This window comes from Ovis aries, chromosome 13 (assembly GCF_016772045.2).
Source record: "Ovis aries strain OAR_USU_Benz2616 breed Rambouillet chromosome 13, ARS-UI_Ramb_v3.0, whole genome shotgun sequence".
NCBI classification, from domain to species: Eukaryota; Metazoa; Chordata; class Mammalia; order Artiodactyla; family Bovidae; genus Ovis; species Ovis aries.
Window position 1 is genome coordinate 77,323,555 of NC_056066.1, and position 20,922 is coordinate 77,344,476.

Below are 20,922 nucleotides of genomic sequence, written 5' to 3' on the forward strand. Positions count from 1 at the left end.
AGGAGGATGGGTAGTTCAGGAAGACTTCATGCAGGAGGTGTATTTAAGTAAAGTTAAGATTCAGTAAGATACCCGCAAGCAGAGAAGATGAAAACTTCTTGGTAAATTGTGAGATCTTCTTTCCTAAGTACCCTCGAGCCCTGCCTCTAGTTCTGGCTCTCTAGTTCACTGGCTCTGTGACCTTGAGGAGAACCTCTCTGAGCCTTCAGTTTCTTCATCTGTAAAATGGCAAAGCGACAGTAATTGTACCTTCTGCGAGGACTGTGGTGAGGATTAGTTGATACCTGTAAAAGTGCTTAGATTGGTACTTGGTACAGAGTAAATGTTATAGGTGTTCAGTTCAGATCAGTTGCTCAGTCGTGTCTGACTCTTTGCGACCCCATGAATCAGAGCACACCAGGCCTCCCTGTCCATCACCAACTCCCGGAGTTCACTCAGACTCACGGCCATCGAGTCTGTGATGTCATCCAGCCATCTCATCCTCTGTCGTACCCTTCTCCTCTGCCCCCAATCCCTCCTAGCATCAGAGTCTTTTCCAATGAGTCAACTCTTCGCATGAGGTGGCCAAAGTACTGGAGTTTCAGCTTTAGCATCATTCCTTCCAAAGAAATCCCAGGGCTGATCTCCTTCAGAATGGATTGGTTGGATCTCCTTGCAGTCCAGGGGACTCTCAAGAGTCTTCTCCAACACCACAGTTCAAAAGCATCAATTCTTCGGTGCTCAGCCTTCTTCACAGTCCAACTCTCACATCCATACATGACCACAGGAAAAACCATAGCCTTGACTAGACAGACCTTAGTCGGCAAAGTAATGTCTCTGCTTTTGAATATACTATCTAGGTTGGTCATAACTTTTCTTCCAAGGAGTAAGCAGCTTTTAATTTCATGGCTGCAGTCACCATCTGCAGTGATTTGGGAGCCCGACAAAATAAAGTCTGCCACTGTTTCCCCATCTATTTCCCATGGAGTGATGGGACCGGATGCCATGATCTTCGTTTTCTGAATGTTGAGCATTAAGCCAACTTTTTCACTCTCCACTTTCACTTTCATCAAGAGGCTTTTTAGTTCCTCTTCACTTTCTGCCATAAGGTGGTGTAATCTGCATATCCGAGGTTATTGATATTTCTCCCGGCAATCTTCATTTCAGCTTGTGCTTCTTCCAGCCCAGCGTTTCTCATGATGTACTCTGCATAGAAGTTAAATAAGCAGGGTAACAATATACAGCCCTGACATACTCCTTTTCCTATTTGGAACCAGTCTGTTGTTCCATGTCCAGTTCTAACTGCTGCTTCCTGACCTGCATACAGATTTCTCAAGAGGCAGGTCAGGTGGTCTGTATTCCCATCTCTTGAAGAATTTTCCACAGTTTATTGTGATCCACACGGTCAAAGGCTTTGGCATAGTCAATAAAGCAGAAATAGAATTTTTTCTGGAACTCTCTTGCTTTTTCCATGATCCAGCGGATGTTGGCAATTTGATCTATTCTTAATTTTTTCTTTTTTATGAAAATAAAAAGACATGTTTGAGTAAGCTCCTGGAGTTGGTGAGGGACAGAGAGGATTGGCGTGCAGCAGTCCACGGGGTTGCAAAGAGTCGGACACGACTGAGCGACCGAACTGATGAAAATAAATGCTTATTGGGGGAAAAAAAAAATCTAAGACGAAAATAAAGATCACCTATAAATTCTACTACCCAGAGACAATCACTAGTAGCTGTTTTACTGTACTTTTCTTTCACAATTCTTTGTACAGAAATATATGGGGTTATCCACGCATCTCTGTAGACTTCCTCCTCACACACTCCTCTAACCACCCCACCGTTTCCCAAGCACCAACAAAACAGAATTTACGAGTCTCCGTTTCGTCAAGCAAAGAACGCATGCGCGCTCCCAGAGTTTGGGCGGGCACCGGCAGAGGAGGGCGCCGAGGGGAAGTGACGTCAGCACGTTTGCATTGACGACCCGAGGGGGGCGGAAGTGTGTGAATCGGCCGGCGCGCCGCGCTGCTTTCCGGAAGTGGTTGCCGAGGCACCATGCTCTCGGAACTGGGCTTCATCGGGACCATAGGTGAAGATGAGGACGTGCAGGTGGAGCCGGAGACGGACTCTGAGGACGAGGAGGAGGAGGTACGGGCCGATCAGGGTGGCAGCGCGGCGGCAGGCAGTTGCTGTCCTTGACTGCTTCCCTTCTCCGCCGTGCCTCAGGTTCCTGTCCCCAGGTCCTCGGCATCCTCTGCCCGGCTGCCAAGTGTCCCTGGGCCTCACCTGGACCCCCGGTGGTTGCCACTAGCCTTTCCTCATCTGTGCCCATGCCGTTCCGTGTCGCCTTGATGAGCTTCGTACCCATTCACTGAACTGAAGTTTAATCCAGGCCTGTGTCATAGAGATCCAGAGACGGAGTCAGTCCTGGTTCTAATTCAAGGAGCCGTGTTACCATGCATTCATTAAGTCAGTACTGACTGAACTGATTTACGTGCGTTACACCTAGTGTTGAGCATCCAGGGCATAGCGGTGAACAGGGTAGACAAGGAAACCGCTCTCCTGAAGCTTATGGATGGGGAGTTAAGAGACTTAGTCAGGATGGCGATTAAAAAGGCATAGGTGTCCTGGAAAGGTGCTCACCCTTTAAAGATCCAGCTCAAGTATTTCCCCCTCTGCGGCTTCATCTGCCTACTGACACCTCCGTTTGGGGGTCCCTTGGCCTCTAAGGGTTCAGTTTTTTCAAAGCTGAACTCTTGGGTCTCCCTCACCCTGCCAACCTGCTCCATCTCACACCAGAAACCCTGCAGTCATGCAACTTCTTTCTCCTCTCTCCCCTCCAATGCTCTGTAGGCTACCTTGGAAATCTCTCTTCAGTGTCTTCCGGGCTCAGTCCACACTGCTTCCACTCTAGTCCAGCCCACTACCATCTTGTACCTGGTTACCTACAATCTTAATATACCTGGTCTCTAGCTGTTTCTCTTGCCTCCCTCTTCCCCCACAGTATATTTTCCACTTAGCAGCCAGAATGATCTTTTCACTTTGAGAATGGAAAACTGTCAGAGAAAAGTTATCATTTACATGTGGAATCTAAAATATGACACAAATATAGAGAGCAGACTTGTGGCAGGGAAGGACGGATTAGGAATTTGGGATTAGCAGATGCAAACTATTATATATATAAGATGGAGAAGCAACAAGGTCCTTCTGTATAGCACAGGGATCTTTTAGTTGCTGCATCTGGGATCTAGTTCCCTGACCAGGAATTGAACCCGGGTCCCTTGCATGGGGAGGGTGGAGTCTTAGCCACTGGACCACCAAGGAAGTCCCTCATTTCCTTCTTCTCTTTCTGGTGTTCTTTCATCTTAGTCCCATAGTCATCCTTCTTCTCCCTCTTCCCAGGGGCCCATTGTGTTGGGCAGAAAGCAGAAAGCCTTACAGAAGAACCGCAGTGCTGATTTCAACCCTGACTTTGTTTTCACTGAGAAGGAGGGAATGTACGATGGCAGCTGGGCCATGGCCGATGTCCTAAGCCAGCTCAAGAAGAAGGTGAGATTGACAGTGATAGGCAGTTCCAGGCTGAGAATCGGACACAGTTAAGGTTGGACACTGGGTTTCAGGGTCCAGTGTTGTAGGAATACCAAATGTCACATATCAATTGATTGACTTAAAAAATGGACATAGCTGTGTTAAAATGGTCTCTTTTCTAGATGTTCATTTCTTGTTTTGAGTATTAGAAAGAAACCTTTTTAATGTCAGTTTATTACAAAGAACAGTCCAGCAGATTTCCTTGGTAGTGGGGTTTTTGAAGGCTTGATGCAGTCCCACAGAGACTGTTACTTTCTGCCACTTGTCAGGTGATCTCAGGTGACCTTAGTGTTTAGGATTTCTGGTTCCCACACATCACAGGCAAAACCACCACAGATGTTGTCATCTGCTTATTTGCCAAAATCCTGTGCTTTCCTTTGAATGTGGTTATTAACAAGCTAGATGATGCTTGAAAGTTCTTTCCCATTTCATGTGCTTCAGAGAGAATTATTGCCTGCTCAGAGCAGTTTAATCCAGACTCTGCTGGTCTGTCAGGAGAAATATCAATAACCTCAGATATGCAGATGACACCACCATTGTGGCAGAAAGTGAAGAAGAACTAAAGAGCCTCTTGAAAGTGAAAGAGGAGAGGGAAAAAATTGGCTTAAAACTCAACATTCAGAAAACTAAGATCGTGGCATCCAGTCCCATCACTTCATGGGAAATAGATGGGGAAACAATGGAAACAGTGTCAGACTTTATTTTTTGGGGCTCCAAAATCACCGCAGACGGCAACTGCAGCCATGAAATTAAAAGACGCTTCTTGGAAGAAAAGTTATAACCAACTTAGATAGCATATTAAAAAGCAGAGACACTACTTTGCCAACAAAGGTCCGTCTAGTCAAAGCTATGGTTTTTCCGGTAGTCATGTATGGATGTGAGAGTTGGACTATAAAGAAAGCTGAGTGCCAAGGAATTGATGCTTTTGAACTGTGGTTTTGGAGAAGACTCTTGAGAGTCCCTTGAACTGAAAAGAGATCCAACCAGTCCATCCTAAAGGAAATCAGTCCTGAATATTCATTGGAAGGGCTGATGTTAAAGCTGAAACTCCAATACTTGGCCTCCTGATGTGAAGAACTGACTGGAAAAGACCCTGATCCTGGGTAAGATTGAAGGTGGGAAGAGAAGGGGACAACAGAGATGAAATGGTTGGATGGCATCACTGGATGGACATAGGTTTGAGTAAACCCCAGGAGTTGGTGATGGACAGGGAAGCCTGGTGTGCTGCAGTCCATGGGGTAGCAAAGAGTCGGACATGACTGAGTGACTGAACTGAACTGAACTGCTGGTCCTTGTTCTGACTGAAATGAAACAGCATTGCCTTTTCAAAGTCATCTTGGAAGGATTTTTTTTTTCTTTTCATATGAAATTCATGTAATTAAAGACTTATATTCTTAAGTCTTATAGAGCTTACATTCTAGCAGGATAGAAAATAACTAGACAAATAATTGAACAGTTAATTGTGGTTGTGGTAAGTGCCATAGCAGTTTAAGGTGCTTTGAGCATGCAAAAGGGGGGCCTGCCATTACTGACTCTTTCTAGAGTTTTAGCAGTATCCATCATTCCCTGAATTTGCTCAGAGTTCAACGTTTTATTTGATAGGCTAAATTATGTTCATTCGACAAGGGGGAAAGTTTTTTCCAAGTAGCTTTCATTCAGATACGATGTGACATCTCTTGGTAATTGTATCATTCTGAATAGTCAACAGTTTCTAGAATGTGGATGTCTTTATTGGTTCCAGGTAATTTAAAGGTTTTTTTTTTTTTAACAAACAGATCATTTATTTAATGTTTCTTTGTTTGCTTGTCTTATTGTGAATAATCTAGATTGATCAATCTGTCCAAGGACAGACAAGCTTTTTTTATACTGAACATCTCAAAACCAACCCTCGGAAGATGCTTGCTTTGTCTCTTTCCCATATGCATGTTTCTTTTTTATCTCTTCATTTTTATTTGTAGAGGGCTGCCACAACATTAGATGAGAAGATTGAGAAAGTTCGAAAGAAAAGGAAAACAGAGGTGAGTAAGCAAAGCATCACTTCTCTTTGCTGGTCAGCCCTGAGCGTTGCTCTCAGGGCAGCCCCCCTGTTTCTCACTGAGCCTAGGTCACAGTGCAGCTGGTCCAGGCAGGCTTTCTCCACGTGTCTGTGGTTAATATTCACTCAGAATCCACATAGTGTTCTCCCAGGGTGGCGAGCATAACCTTGTTCTTCATAGGTTCTTGCTTTCCTAAAGTGGGTAGTCGTCTTGCTTTATTACAGTTTCTTTTTCTAGGATAAAGAAGCCAAGTCTGGAAAGTCAGAGAAGGAGAAAGAAGCAAAGGAGGGCTCTGAACCAGAGGAGGAGGAAGACCTTGAAGGAAAAGATGAAGAAGCCTCAGAAGATGAAGAATCAGAGACTGACTACTCATCAGGTGATGAGAACATCCTCACCAAGGCAGGTAGGTGGTGCTGTCAGAAGCGGGGACAGGAAATCGGAGTGTTCGCCTTGACTTTTGTAGATTATTTTGTGCCCTTCTGCGCAGTTAAATTTAGGATGTCTCCATGTTGAACTCCTTTCTTTTAGCTTCTCTTTTTCCTCAGGATTTTATTAGGGCTGCTCTACTTCACAGACTGAGCTTACTCTTTTCCCTTTTCCCTCTTGGCTCATGCCATGTGGTGTGTGGGATCTTTCCTGACCAGAGATGGAAGCTGTGCCCTCTGTATTGCAAGTGCAATCTTTAAAAAAAAAAAAAAAATTTAATTATTTTAGGGGGGGTTAGAGCTCAAAGTCTTAATTCCTGGACCACCAGGGAAATATTTTTTTCTTTTTTTTTTGGCCATGCTACATGGCTGGCAGGATCTTAGTTCTCTGATCAGAGATAAAACCTGGGCCCCAGTGAAAGCATGAGTTCTCACCACTGGACTGCCAAGGAGGTCCCAAGCTCACTCTTTTCCTCATCTCCAGCCCCACACAGCTATTGGCACTTCTGTGACTCAAACTTACTTGGGGTGATGGGTCTCCCACCTCAGATGAGTCCACCCACGTAGTGGCTGCTCCATGAATAACTTCTTGCAGAAATGGGTGCTAAAGCTAAAGCATTATTACACAGCACAGTGACTGGGAGTCTGGTCTCTAGAATGTGGTAAGCTTCCTTCATTTGAATGACTTACCTTCCCAGCCGCACAGCCTCCTCTTCTGTGAGGTGACGCTGGTGATGGCGGCTCCCCCAGGTCGTTGTGTGGCTTCAGTGAGGTGTCTGTCCAGGTAATGTACTTAGGACAGTATCTAGCTGACTGAGTGTTCAGTAGGTGTGAGCCCTGATTATTTGCTCTCTTTTTCTCCATAGATACACTCAAAGTAAAGGAGCGGAAGAAGAAAAAGAAGAAAGGACAGGTGAGCATGGGCTTGGACAACCCCTTGGAAAACAAGCTTGGAGCTTATTTTACAACCTGAAAGGTTTTTCAGGTCATTTAGTTTTCTTAGGCCCCTTTTGCTGAATTCTCTTTGTCTTTTGATTTTCTGGTGTAGGAAGCAGGAGGATTTTTTGAAGATGCATCTCAGTACGATGAAAACCTCTCATTCCAGGACATGAACCTTTCCCGCCCTCTTCTGAAGGTAATGGCTGCTTTCGTCAACCATGGGATTCTTGCGGTTGCCCCGTAACTGGGCTCTCTGCCCTAAGCTGGGTCAGTGGCCTCCCCAGTTGCCCCGTAACTGGGCTCTCTGCCCTAAGCTGGGTCGGTGGCCTCCCTGAACTCTGTTTGTCCACACAGCTGCTGGAGAGCCCGCTTATGCAAAGGTTCCCCTGCTGGCCTGTACGTATGGCCCTGCCCCTTCTGGTCCCCTCTGATGATGTTTCCCAGCAGCCATTCTGCTCTGGCCATGCTGGCCTCCTCACTGACCCTCACACAGGTCAGGCGTCTTCTTCCTCAAGGCCTTTGCACTTGCTGTTCCCACTGCCTGGAAGATGGTTCCAAAAACCTGGTTGGGCTGCTCTTCGCTTCTCTCAGGGTTCTCCTCAGTATACCCTGCTCAGTGAGACCGTCCCTGGCTGCCTTCCTGGAAATCACTCTCACCCCTTCCCTGCCGCCCTCCCTGGCCTGCTCGACCACTGTGGCTTTCCCCACAGCATTTCTCTTCATATCACAGCTGTTTGGTTTTGGCCTGTTTTTTTCTCACAGACTAAGATTCCTAAGGGCAGGGTTGTTTCTTTTGTTGCCTGCTCTGTGCTCAGTGCCTGGAATATTGACACACAGAAACACACACACAGAGACACGCACACACACGCACATAGACAGACACAGCCACACACACACAGACACACGCATGCACACGCACACACGCACGCACACCCACCCACCCACAGCCCCACACCCCGCACCCCCCCACCCCCCCACACCCCCCACCCACCCACCCGCCCACTCACCCACACCCCCACACCCACCCACCCACCCACCCCCACACACCCCCACACCCCCCCACCCCCCCCCACACACACACACGCACGATGGACTGAATGGCTGGAAGGGACTGAAACCCCCTGGAAACCTGCCTTGTTGCTTTGACGCTGAGACCCCCTCCCCCTCCTGTCCGGCCCCGCCTTCTTTCTTCAGGCCATCACAGCCATGGGCTTCAAGCAGCCCACCCCCATCCAGAAGGCGTGCATACCTGTGGGGCTGCTGGGGAAGGACATCTGTGCCTGTGCAGCCACGGGGACAGGTACTGAGGGCAGGGAGCTGGGGTGGCGGCGAGGGGACGGCAGGAGGAGGACGCATGGCGGAGAAGAGGCTCGGGGCTGGCTGCCCACAAGGCCACTTTGCTAAATATGCAGACACACATTTTAACGCAACAACACTATATATTCTGTATAGTAACTTCCCTTCTAAACAATGCTTATATATATCTTTTCTTTCTTTAAATACTCTACTTTTTTCAAATAGGGTAGTCACAGGTGATAGGTTTTAGGGGCTCTGGTGAAGGACATTTTTATTTGAACCTAGCAGGGTGTCTCTGTGACCATGACCTCCTGGCACTCCCATGATAGGCCCCTGTCATCGGAGTAAAGATTTTATAAAAGGGATGTTTATTACAACATTGTGGACTAGTGCAGTTAATTATATAGTCATGTCATAGAATAGAGGAGAAATAATTGTGTAATAGAGTACGATGTACTCATTTAAAAGTAGAGTACATAAAGAAATGGGAAAATATATGTATAAAGGGAAGTTACTAAACAATATATAGTATTATTGCATTAAAGTATATATTTTTATATATATTTCTGTCCATTAATTTAAAAAAAGATTGGTAATATAGATACTGTTTTGTTAGTGCTTACCTCTGGTTGGCTGAACTGTGGATGATTTAAACATTTTTTTGTATTTCCCAGATGTTTTACATTGACCATGTGATTTTAAAACCAGAGAGAAAGTTTTATAAAAACTAAGTTCTTTCACTTCCCTCTGAGCAGATGTGTAGGCTCTCTGTACATAGGTGAGCACCTGGACCTGTGAGGTGTTTCACATCTTTCTGCTCATTGCGTTCCTGCTGCCCTTCTGTCCAGGTAAAACGGCAGCTTTTGCCTTGCCGGTCTTGGAGCGTCTGATCTACAAACCCCGCCAGGCTCCAGTGACCCGCGTGCTGGTGCTGGTTCCCACCCGAGAACTGGGCATCCAGGTGCACTCCGTCACCAAGCAGCTGGCCCAGTTCTGCAGCATCACCACCTGCCTGGCTGTGGGTGAGTGTCTGGCTGAGGGCCGTTTTCCCCTGGAAGGCTGACACGGGAAGAATGGATGTGCGCCACCGTCCGAGGGTGACAGGTGCAGGAAAACCTTCATGGGGCTGCTGACGTTGCCACAGTAGAGAGAGGGGGATGGGGAGGGAGGAACCTTGCAAAATGGAACTTCAGAATACTGAGAACACTTTTTTTCTTGGTACTCAACAAATTTGGGATATAATTTTTGTCTTACATGAATAATGAATCAAATATTAATTGGAGCAGGTTTTTTCTGATGACGTTATATGATAGTCACTCAGCCTTCATTTTACCCTCTTTATGCGGTAGGAAGTCACAGGTGATTTAGAAAGATGACAGTTTCACAGCTGCATATCTCAGTCCTTGGATGGTTGACTCGTTCTATTCTGTGGTTCCTTTTATTCTGAAGTGCCTTTGTGTCATCCTCTTTTGATTTTTGCATTTAGTACAGTTGGAGCTAAATAACCCATCTCTCCCAGTGTACTGTAAAATCCATGCAGGTGGGGCCTCCACTGGCCTTGTTCCCTGCCTTTTGCTCTGCATCTGCCGTGAGACCCGGCGGGCGGCAGGGCTCAGTCCTTCCAGGTAGCGAGTCCTTATGGTAATGACTCAGCTGCCCACCTGGTGGGCTCTGCTCTCTGCAGGTGGCCTGGACGTGAAGTCTCAGGAAGCAGCGCTTCGGGCAGCGCCTGACATCCTCATCGCCACGCCAGGCCGGCTCATCGATCACCTCCACAACTGTCCTTCCTTCCATCTGAGCAGCATTGAGGTGCTCATCTTGGATGAGGCTGACAGGTACGCCTGAAATGCTGGGGTCTCCAGGGCCCCAACCCTGGATGGGGACATGCACTCCACGTGGTCCTACGTGGCTCTCGCCAGTTCAGCTGTTCATGTTCGTGCCTTTGTCCATCTTCGCCCAGATTATCCGGCTCTCTTTCTCTCTCTGTAACATGATGGTTAAGAGGGAAGGCTGGTCAGATTCCGGTTCTGTCACTTCCTGAGATTGGGAAGCAATTATTTAGATTCTCAAAGCAAGTCCTTTTTGTTTGTAAGTGGGGATTAAGTACCCAACCTCATGGTGTTGAGGATTCAAGGAGTAACTCCAGTAAAGTGCCATGTGCCTGGTGAGGATTCAGCCAGCAGCCTCATTGTGTCCATGTAGGAGAGAATCCTTGTCCTTAGGGAACATGTGCTGAAATATTTAGGGGTCAAGTGTTGTGATACCTGCCACTGAAAAGCAAATGATTCTGCAAAAGAAAAAAGATTAGGCAAATGTGGCCAGATGGTGAATCTTCGTAAAAGGATAAAGTAACACTCATAAAATGAAATACGTGAGCCTGAAACGTAACTAGTAATGATAGGCAAACATCACTTGTCTTATGTTTTCTGTGCTTCGTCGATACAGATGCAAGCCCAGCCCATTTTTGTTGACCTCTTACCTCCCCTGTTGGCCAGGATGCTGGACGAGTACTTTGAGGAGCAGATGAAGGAGATCATCAGAATGTGCTCCCACCACCGCCAGACCATGCTTTTCTCAGCCACAATGACGGACGAGGTGGGCTGTGGGGAATGGAGAGACAGCACAGAGGCCCCTGGGCTGGGCTGGGGCAGCGTCTCCCTCCCGCCCCCGGCAGACCAGTCAGCCTCCCTGTCTTTGTGGCTGGCAGGTGAAAGATCTGGCCTCTGTCTCCTTGAAGAATCCCGTCCGGATATTTGTGAATAGCAACACGGATGTGGCCCCCTTCCTGCGGCAGGAGTTCATCCGGATCCGGCCTAACCGGGAAGGGGACCGGGAAGCCATCGTGGCAGGTGAAAGCCTGGGGTGGGACCGGGGAGGGTGGGGTGCTCAGCTCCCCTGAGCTTCACACCGAAGGGTTGGTTTCTCCCGTGGCACCCCCTCCTCCATCCAGTCTCCCCGAGTCCTGTGCCTGGGCCTGCCGTCCGCTCCATACTTTAACCAGGCGTGCTTCCCCTCTCTCTTTCATCCCTTCACCTCCCTTCGGCCATCCAGCCTTCCTTATGTCCTGCTGAACTCCTGGACACCTCCTCCAGCGGTCCCTCTGGCTCTTCGCCCAGGCCACTACGTCACCTGGCTTGTTGCAGCAGCCTCTTACCTGGCTGTCTGCTTCCACGCTGTCTCTTCTCCACACTGCAGACCATTAAAGGGGATCATTAACAAGCATTCACCCAGTTCCTTCGCTTTTGAACCCCTCTGCTGTCTCCCATCGCTCTTAATCTGAAATCCACGTTCCCTGGCGAGTCCTCTAAGATCCTCTGGACCTGCCCCTGCTTGCCTGGCCTTAGAGCCTTAGCTCATGGTTTTCTAGCCATACCCTCTTGCTTTTGCTTTCACAAACCCACTGAGCTTTTGTGTTTGACTGAACCTTTACATTTGCTCTTGATCCTCTGCCTGGAATCCTCCCCCAGATCTTCTCGTAGATGACCCTGTTCCGTCCTTCAGCCTAACGTCACCTCTTCAGAGAGGCCAGCCCTGAATCGGCGCTGACTTCCCTGCTTCTGTCCTGCAGTTGAAGCTCCACACAGCAGGGCCCTCACTTGCTTTTGTGGCCCCAGGCACAGCAGCCACACTGCGGGCGAGGAGCAGGACATGCTTGGAGGTGGCTGCTGGCTCACTCTTGTCTCCCTGGCAGCTCTGTTGATGAGAACCTTCACCGACCATGTGATGCTGTTCACCCAGACCAAGAAGCAGGCCCACCGCATGCACATCCTTCTGGGGCTGATGGGGCTGCAGGTGGGCGAGCTCCACGGCAACCTGTCTCAGACCCAGCGGCTGGAGGCCCTCCGGTAAAGTCTCCGGGGCTGAGGCTCCCACCCATCCTTCAGAGAGGGCTGTCTTCATTCCAGAGTCGGGGACTACTCCCAGAGGTCATGGTACCGTAATGGCAGGGCAAACAGCAGAGTTCCCCACATTCTAGCCTAACCATTGTAGGGTCATGTGTCAGATACAATCAGAACTTTTGACTTTGTAGAAAATGATACCCTTGTCCCAGTGCTTAGAAACTAGGAGCTGCTGAGTGGGGTCACAGGAAATTCCGACTCAGGAAGAAGCAGGTTCTGACCTCTGCAGCCTTTCCAAAGCACTGGATGTCCCTGGGTCTGCTAGAGCGAAGTCCTGAATCGAATCCATTTGCTATTTCTTGAGCATTTACTTTGCCAGGCCCTGTTTTCCATGTGATTTCTTACTTAATTCCCACAGAATGGGATCAGCTTGGTAGGCAAGGAGGTATCCTTTAGAACACTCCACCTGTCCCTATTCATTATGATAGGCAGTTGAGAGTTGTTTTTCTTTTTTTTTTTTAAATTAATTTACTTAGTTGGCTGTGCTTAGTTATGTTTACAGAGAAGGCAATGGCACCCCACTCCAGTACTCTTGCCTGGAAAATCCCATGGGTGGAGGAGCCTGGTAGGCTGCAGTCCATAGGGTCACTAAGAGTCGGACATGACTGAGCGACTTCACTTTCACTTTCCACTTTCATGCATTGGAGAAGGAAATGGCAACCCACTCCAGTGTTCTTGCTTGGAGAATCCCAGGGATGGGGGAGCCTGGTGGGCTGCCGTCTGTGGGGTTGCACAGAGTCAGACATGACTGAAGTGACTTACCAGCAGCAGTTATGTTTAATTGCAGCATGTGGGATCTAGTTCCCTGACCAGGGATTGAACCTGGGACCCCTGCACTGGGAGCTCAGAGTCTTAGCCATCGGACCACAAGGGAAGCCCCAGAGTTGTTTCTTAAAGGCTGCTTTGAATGCTGAGACATTGCGTGTGCTACTTTTTACAGTCTAGCTCTGTGGTTCCCGAGCTTCCATATTCATAGGAATTTCTGTTTAAAGTGGTATCCACGAAACTATGTTTGCTGTATGTTGTGGGATGTTTGGGGGGCACATAAGTGTTGTTAGGCTGACATTTAGGACCTGTCCCCACCGTGACGGTCTGTACTTTGCTGCTTGACTCCAGAAGGGTTTGTGTTCTCGCTGTGGGTTCAGGCTCCTGCAGAGCTTTGGGGTCGAGTATTCAGAGGAATGTGTTTGTGGCTGTTTCCAGGCGCTTTAAAGACGAACAGATTGACATCCTTGTGGCCACCGACGTAGCAGCCCGTGGACTGGACATCGAGGGGGTCAAAACGGTGAGCAGGCTTCCCTTTCCTTGAGCTTCCAGTGGGGATCCTCCTACCTCCTTGTGCCCTCTTCTCCCTGCCAGCTCCCAGACCTGACTGATGCTCAGCTTTGGCCTTCCAGGTAATCAACTTCACCATGCCCAACACCATTAAGCATTACGTCCACCGGGTGGGGCGCACAGCTCGTGCTGGCCGGGCCGGGCGCTCAGTCTCTCTGGTAGGGGAAGAGGAGCGGAAGATGCTGAAGGAAATTGTCAAGGCCGCCAAGGCCCCCGTGAAGGCCCGCATTCTGCCCCAGGGTGAGCAGGCATTGGTGCAGCAGCCCAGGATGCCTTAGGGTGGGGCGCGGGACGGGCAGGGTCCTCAATCAGACCCAGGAGGGCGTGGCAGGGGACAGAAGGTGATGGGTAAGAGCAGGTGCTTTGCTGTTAGGAGCCAGATCGGTATCCTAGCTCCACCACTTCGTTGTTGAGGAGTCCTGGGCAGGTCTCCGCTCACCTCTCTGTGTGCGAGAGGGAGTGAGGAAAGGCTTGTGCCCCAAGTGCTTACTCACAGCATTTGTCAGCCTTTGGGAAGAGAAGGCTTCTTCTTAAGGTGCCACCCCCATTAACCCTTTGTCCCTTCTTCTTCCAGAGAGTGAGGAGGAAGTCAGTACTCATTCTTTTTGGATAGTTAACATTCTTTTTGTTGTTCTCATCCGTAAGGGTCATATAAAGTACATCCTTACAAATTTTTTTTTTAAGTTACAAAAATAATATGCATTCAGTGTTGGAAAAAAGTAAATCAAATAAGAGTAAAAATGTGATTGTAGGAACTTCCCCAGCAGTCCAGGCTTCCTAGGTGGCTTAGTGGTAAAGAATCTGCCTGCGATGCAGGAGACGCAGGTTCCATCCTTGTGTCAGGAAGATCCCCTGGAGGAGGGCACAGCTACCCACTCCAGCATTCTTGACTGGAGAATTCCACAGACAGGGGAGCCTGACAGGCTGCAGTCCATGGATCACAAAGAGTCAGACATGCCTGAAGTGACTGAACACGCACACACCCCAGTGGTTCAGTTCTTAGGACTCTGCCTTCCAAGGTAGGGGGTGTGAGTTTGATCCCTGGTCAGGGAGCTAACATCCCACATGCATTGCAGCCAAAAGCCAAAATATAAAACAGAAGCAAGATTGTAGCAGATTCAATAGACCTTAAAAATAGTCCACATCAAAAAAAAAGTCTTAAAAAATGTAATTGCATATGAAAGAGCTTACCGCTTGTAGCATTTGATGTGCATCTTTTCAGACCTTTTTTCCCATTCATGGGTCCTTTTTTTTTCCCTTTCATTTAAAATTTTTTTCACTTGATTCATTCAGTCTATTGCTCTTTATTCTAGGTATTGGGGATACGGCAGGAAACAAAGCAGCTGACATTGATGAGAAAGAGGCACAGTAAATAAGCCAATAGTAGATGTGATTGACAACATCAGGAGAAGTGACTATTTTTGAAAAGCTGTTGGGAAAGGACTCTGAACAGATGGCATTTGAGCTGAGTCCTGGATGATAAGAATGAGGTGGGGGTGGTCTGGGGACAGCGTGTGCCGAGCAGAGAAATCCAGGGCAAAGACTCAAAGACAGGGACACACTTGGTGTGTGAGTGGAAGAGGAGGTCCAGAGGGCCAGAGCGTGTGAGCAAGCAGTAGACAGAAGTCAGAGAGGTAGGAAGGGCCACGCTGAGGAATTCAGATTTTATTCCAGGAGCGTCAGAAAGCCTTTGGGGAGGTATTAGGCAGAGAAGTCACACAGTTTTGTCACTAAATACCCACCCTGCATTGTTTTAATCAGTTACACCATATTCATCTTTATTTTAAAATCTTTTTTGTTCTTTTCCCTTGAGATGTCATCCTCAAATTCCGGGATAAGATTGAGAAAATGGAGAAAGATGTGTATGCAGTTCTGCAGTTAGAGGCTGAGGAGAAAGAGATGCAAAAGTCAGAAGCCCAGGTGAGGCTGCTCAGTGAGCAGACCACACAGGCCCCTGCTGGTCTGCCTTCCGATGGGCTGTGTCTGCCAAACGTACCAACAGCCCCAGGCGTTTGCAGGCCGTGGCTTCCTGCAGTCGCCGTGTTCTGTGTTATCAGATGTGGGTTTCATTCTTCTGCTGTCCCCACAGATCAACACAGCTCAGCGGCTCCTGGAGAAAGGGAAGGAGGCCCCAAACCCTGAGCCTGAGAGGAGCTGGTTCCAGACCAAGGAAGAGAGGAAGAAGGAAAAAAGTATGTTGGGAAGGTTCCTCCAAAAGCCAGACATGGCGTTGCCATCAGGCCCCGTGGTTCCACTCCTAGGCCTACGCCCTAAATAACTGAAAACAGGGGCTCACACAGATGCCTGTGTGCCAGTGTTCACTGAAGCATTACTCACAGTGGCCAAAGGGTGGAAACAGCCGTGTCCATCAGCAGATGTGTGGGGACACAAAATGCGGTATATGCGTACAGTGGGGCATATGGGTATATGGGTATATGGGCATATGGGTATATGCGTACTCAGCCGGCATGAAGTTCTGGCACACGCTGCAAGGATGAACCTTGAAAACATGCTACGTGTAGTGGTCCAGACATGAAAGGACAAATCTTTATGATGCCATTTATATGAGGTACCTAGAGGCACAGAACTTACTAGAACTTACTAGACATTGTGGGCAAGGAGTTGCTCCTTAATGTTCCATTTGGGATGATGAAAGTTTTAAAAACAGATGATGGCAATGATTGTACAATATTGTGTCATTAATCCTACTGAATTGTACGTTAAGGAATGGCAAAATGGCAAAGTTTATATATATTTTGCCCCAATTAAAAAAAAAGTTGGATATTTAGATATATATATATATATATATTCCTTTCTCTCTCCCTTTTAAAAACAGATGAATTCACGTTGTTCTACACCTTGGTTTTTTCCACTTATTTTGTCGTTTAGAGATCATTTTACATAGGCACATACAGAGCCGCCTTTTCTTTTTTTAATGACTGTGGTCTTCTCCATCATATGGGTGGGTTATAGTTTATTACTTTTCCACTGAGGGACACTGAGATTGTTTCCTATCTTTTGCTATTATAAACAAGTGAATAGCTATTGAGATGTCATTTCACAATTAAGCAAGCATATTTGATTTGCAAGGTAAGTTCTAGGAAGTGAAGTTGTATGTCCGAGGGTATGTGTATTTATTATTTTGTTAGGGGTTGCACAATTACCCTCCAAAGAGGTTGTGCCAGGAATTTAAGAAACACTGCCTTTATGTGATTGGACCAAACATTAAGGTGTCTGTATGTATGTTAAGTCTCTGTTATAAATAGGGTTAAAACTGTCTTGTGGGAAGGTATGGGGTATATGTCTTTCATAATAAGAGGCAGATAGATAATGAATGTCTCAAGTGGATTAATTAAGAAATAGTGGAATAAACATGTTATTTAGTGAGATGGAGGTAACCACCAGAAGAAGTGGTTGGTTCTTCTCATTTTAAGCCCTCAAAGGTATCACTTTAAAATATGTTTACTTACTGTGAGTTAAAAAAAAACATTTTATAAAACAGTACCTGAAATTTCATGCTTTCTTGTCATCCTAGTTGCCAAGGCTCTGCAGGAGTTTGACTTAGCCTTAAGAGGAAAGAAGAAAAGGAAGAAGTTTATGAAGGAAGCCAAAAAAAAGGGGGAGATGACAGTGAGTGGCCTCCCTTTTGGAGGTGGATCCCTGCCTGGGGACCTGGGTCAGGGCTGCTTCGTCTGTTCCATACATACATGTCATCTTTCTCCCCAGGCAGAGGAGAGATCCCAGTTTGAAATCCTCAAGGCACAGATGTTTGCAGAGCGGCTGGCCAAGAGGAACCGCAGAGCCAAGCGGGCCCGAGCAATGCCTGAAGAGGAGCCAGTGAGGGTGCCTGGTAGGTAGTCGGGGAGCCTTGAAGGAGCTGGTAGGAGGGATCTCTCTGAAACCTGTGCTTGTGGTCAGGGAGGAAACAGGAGGGGTGACGATGACAAGGGCCCACATCTTTTGAGTACTGAGTAGATGCCTGCATGTACAGCTGTCCTTCATTGGCTCCAAGTGGTGAAGTGACCCCATGGTTAGTGGGGACAGCTAGGATTTGAACCCCACTCTTTCTCATTCTTGGGCTTCCCCGGTAGCTCAGATGGTAAAGAATCCACCTGCAATGCAGGAGACCCGGGTTTGATCCCTGGGCTGGGTAGATTCCCTGAAGAAGGGAATGGCAGCCCACTCTAGTATTCTTGCCTGGAGAATCCCATGGACAGAGGAGCCTGATGGGCTACAGTCCATGGGGCTGCAAACAGTTGGACGTTACTGACCAACTAACACTTTTTGTTTCTGGAGCCTAGATCTCCGCAAGCTGCTGTTGGAGGAGTGGCTCAGGGTAGAATGATGTGAAGACACTTTTGTTTAGGTGGTCCATTCCACCTTTGGAGTCGTTAAGCATCCTGCCCCCACCCCGCCCCCCACACACACCTGGTAATTTTGATTCCTTTTCCCTTTTCTGCTGGGATCTGGTGTGTCACTTCCATGTCAATAAAACATCAAGCCAGAGCATCCACTAAAGTGCGAACCTTGAGCATTAGGGGATTTAGGAGCTTGGGACAAAGAAGCCTTATCTAACCCATTCTCTCCGTGTGCAGCAAAGAAGCAGAAGCAGGTGAAGAAATCAGTATTTGATGAAGAACTCACCAACACGAGCAAGAAGGCCCTGAAACAGTATCGAGCTGGGTAGGGTTTTAAGTTATCATGGAGCTCTTGGTTTTCTGATGAAAGCTATGAATCTTCTCCCTTGTTCCCCACTCTTAATTCTCATATACCTACAGATTAATAATATAGGCATACCTCATTTTATTGTACTTACTGCAGCAACCCTGTGTCGTCAGATGAAGGCTAGCTTTTTTTATTTTTTAGCAATAGAGTTTTCTTATTTTTATTTAGTTTTTATTTGTTTTTTTGGCCGCACCACATGGCTTGCAGGATCTCAGATCCCTGACTAAGGATCGAAGCTGGGTCCCAGCAGTGAAAGCAACACGGCCTAATTACTGGACCACTAGGGTATTCCCAGCAATAGAGTGTTTTTAAATTAAGATATGGGCATTGTTTTTTAGACATAATGTTATTGCACAGTTTAAATAGATTCTTGTATAGTATAGACGTTAACTGTTACATGCACTGGGAAACCAAAAAAAAAAAATCCAAACCCACAGTATCTGCCTATATATAATTTCAAGGGCTCCCATCTACCCCATCCCCGAGCTCATCTGTGTGTCCCAGGGTGAGAGTAAGGGAAGTGTGAAGGCCCTCCTGCCTTGGAGGTAAAATAGCACATTATGGTTTGGACGTATAGCTTCTCTCAGGGGAGTAATAGAGGACTGTGGTGTGCTCTGGAATGTTTTGTTCCTCCCCACATCCTCTGGGCTGGGCTTGGCAGCTGGGTAGACTAAGTTATGCAAGCAGTTTTTTATATACACAGGAAGGAAGGGCCTCTTCCAGTCTTGCTTTAGAGCTGGGTCCTGTCTTTGATAAACACATACCATCAGGTGGAAAAACAAACTTAGAACCTCGGACCCTAAAGATGTATCTGCGTTGTGCCGCTGCTCCGTGTGGGAGCTGGTGGTGGGGGATGGTGAGACACTGCCCGCTTGTCCACCATCCTGCTGTCTTCTCATTCACAGCCCCTCCTTTGAAGAAAGAAAAAAATTGGGCTTGCCCCACCAGAGACGAGGAGGAAACTTTAAATCTAAATCCAGGTAATGTTTACAGTTTTGGATGGCTGGAGGCTACAAGTGGGGTTAGAGAATAAAGCTTTTCTGGGAAAGGAGCTTCTCCTTCCTGTCTGGACTTGTGGGTTGGTATTTATTTACCCTGCTCATTTTCTTCATAGGTACAAGAGGAGGAAGTAGCCGTGGTGAGCTGAGGAAGTTCATCGGGCAGCTCTTAGATCTCTTCCTTCTGGGAAGTCATCCTGGCTTGGTCTCTCTTCTCTTTGTAAAAAACATTCTTTAAAACTTTGTCATTTGTACATTAAAGAAGGGAAAAGCTGGGGGTCTAAGCGTTAGCCAAGGTTCCCTTTTTTTTTTTTACAGCTCCCTTCTTCATTAGCTTTCCATAAAGAAAGTACCAAATGGAGGAAGTATTTTGGGAAGCGTTGAGACCAGTCTAATTGTATATCTTTCTGTTTCTTCCCTCAGTAGCACAGTCTATGTCACCTACTAGCTTGGCACTGCCATATATACTTAAACGTATCTCAGTGCTTGGAGAGGAGCTGGATGTGGAGTAGAGAAACTCTTACTAGAGGTTCTCTTTCAATGTCCTAGAATGAAAATATGTCATTTATTGAGCCCCAACTGTGCACCAGGCATTCTGTGTACTGAGAGCACTGTCTCATTCAACTCACTACACTCCTATGAGGCAGGTACTGTAATCCCCATTTTGTAGATAAAGAAATGGAGGGTTAGAAAGATGGAGTATCTTCCCAAAATTGTCCAGCTGAGATTTCAGGTTTTTGAAATTAGGGTGTATCTGGACCTATATCCCGACTCTTTACAATGATGTGGAAAATGGTACTGGAGAGATGAACTCTTCAAGGGAACAGAAAGAATACTAGATAAGTTAACTCTGTTGTAAGAAACAGCCTGTACCCTGTAGAATGACGGTTCTTTTCCTTTTCTGAATCACAGTTCCCTTTGACAATTAGATGAAGCCAGGGGAAAATTGTGATTGTAGTTTGTCATATATAATTTCAAGTTATAATTAGTTATCCAGTAGCACATACCCTCAGTAGTAGATTATGATCAGTGCTATTCATTTAGGCTTCACTTAAAGGTTGCCAACAGAGGGTTTCAGTTCAGTAAATAATGGTCACCACACAAGATGGAGACCAGGTATTGAACCCAGACCCCATGGAGTGGAAGTGCAGTCTTAAACACTGGACCACCAGGAAAATCCCAGACTCACCGTTTTCACATGCTTACAGAAAGAACCCCAAGTTAGATTGTTAGGAATGTGCACGTTTTAAAGGCTTGTTCAGTTCAGTTGCTCAGTCGTGTCTGACTCTGTGACACCATGAATTGCAGCACGCCAGGCCTCCCTGTCCATCACCAACTCCCGGAGTTCACTCAGACTCAGGTCCATCGAGTCGGTGATGCCATCCAGCCATCTCATCCTCTGTCATCCCCTTCTCCTCCTGCCCCCAATCCCTCCCAGCACCAGAGTCTTTTCCAATGAGTCAACTCTTCCCATGAGATGGCTGAAGTACTAGAGTTTCAGCTTTAGCATCATTCCTTCCAAAGAACACCAAGGATTGATCTTGCAGTCCAAGGGACTCTCAAGAGTTCTCCAACACCACAGTTCAAAAGCATCAATTCTTCGGCGCTCAGCTTTCATCACAGTCCAACTCTCACATCCATACATGACCACTAGAAAAACCATAGCCTTGACTAGACGGACCTTTGTTGGCAAAGTAATGTCTCTG

At 47.2% G+C, this 20,922-nt stretch overlaps 1 protein-coding gene across 1 annotated transcript; it reads left to right on the forward strand.

The window, feature by feature from the left end:
* The first annotated feature begins 1,989 nt into the window (after positions 1-1,989).
* DDX27 (DEAD-box helicase 27) lies at positions 1,990-19,506 on the forward strand. The gene is made up of 21 exons (XM_027977308.2): positions 1,990-2,123; positions 3,378-3,524; positions 5,522-5,581; positions 5,837-6,002; positions 6,891-6,937; positions 7,073-7,159; positions 8,158-8,263; positions 9,108-9,281; positions 9,944-10,094; positions 10,755-10,854; positions 10,967-11,108; positions 11,951-12,104; positions 13,362-13,443; positions 13,556-13,733; positions 15,307-15,413; positions 15,583-15,685; positions 17,029-17,123; positions 17,220-17,343; positions 18,089-18,176; positions 19,124-19,198; positions 19,333-19,506. Exons 1-21 carry the CDS (start codon positions 2,031-2,033, stop codon positions 19,349-19,351), a joined length of 2,298 nt encoding a protein of 765 aa, XP_027833109.1. The 5' UTR covers positions 1,990-2,030; the 3' UTR covers positions 19,352-19,506.
* Positions 19,507-20,922: the final 1,416 nt, after the last annotated feature.

Bases quoted from the DNA above. Each gene is read 5' to 3' on its own strand.
- DDX27 (XM_027977308.2), top strand. From the start codon at position 2,031: ATGCTCTCGGAACTGGGCTTCATCGGGACCATAGGTGAAGATGAGGAC. The intron at 6,938-7,072 runs GTGAGCATGGGC...TTTCTGGTGTAG, and splicing joins AGAAAAAGAAGAAAGGACAG to GAAGCAGGAGGATTTTTTGA. The intron at 13,734-15,306 runs GTGAGCAGGCAT...TTTTCCCTTGAG, and splicing joins GGCCCGCATTCTGCCCCAGG to ATGTCATCCTCAAATTCCGG.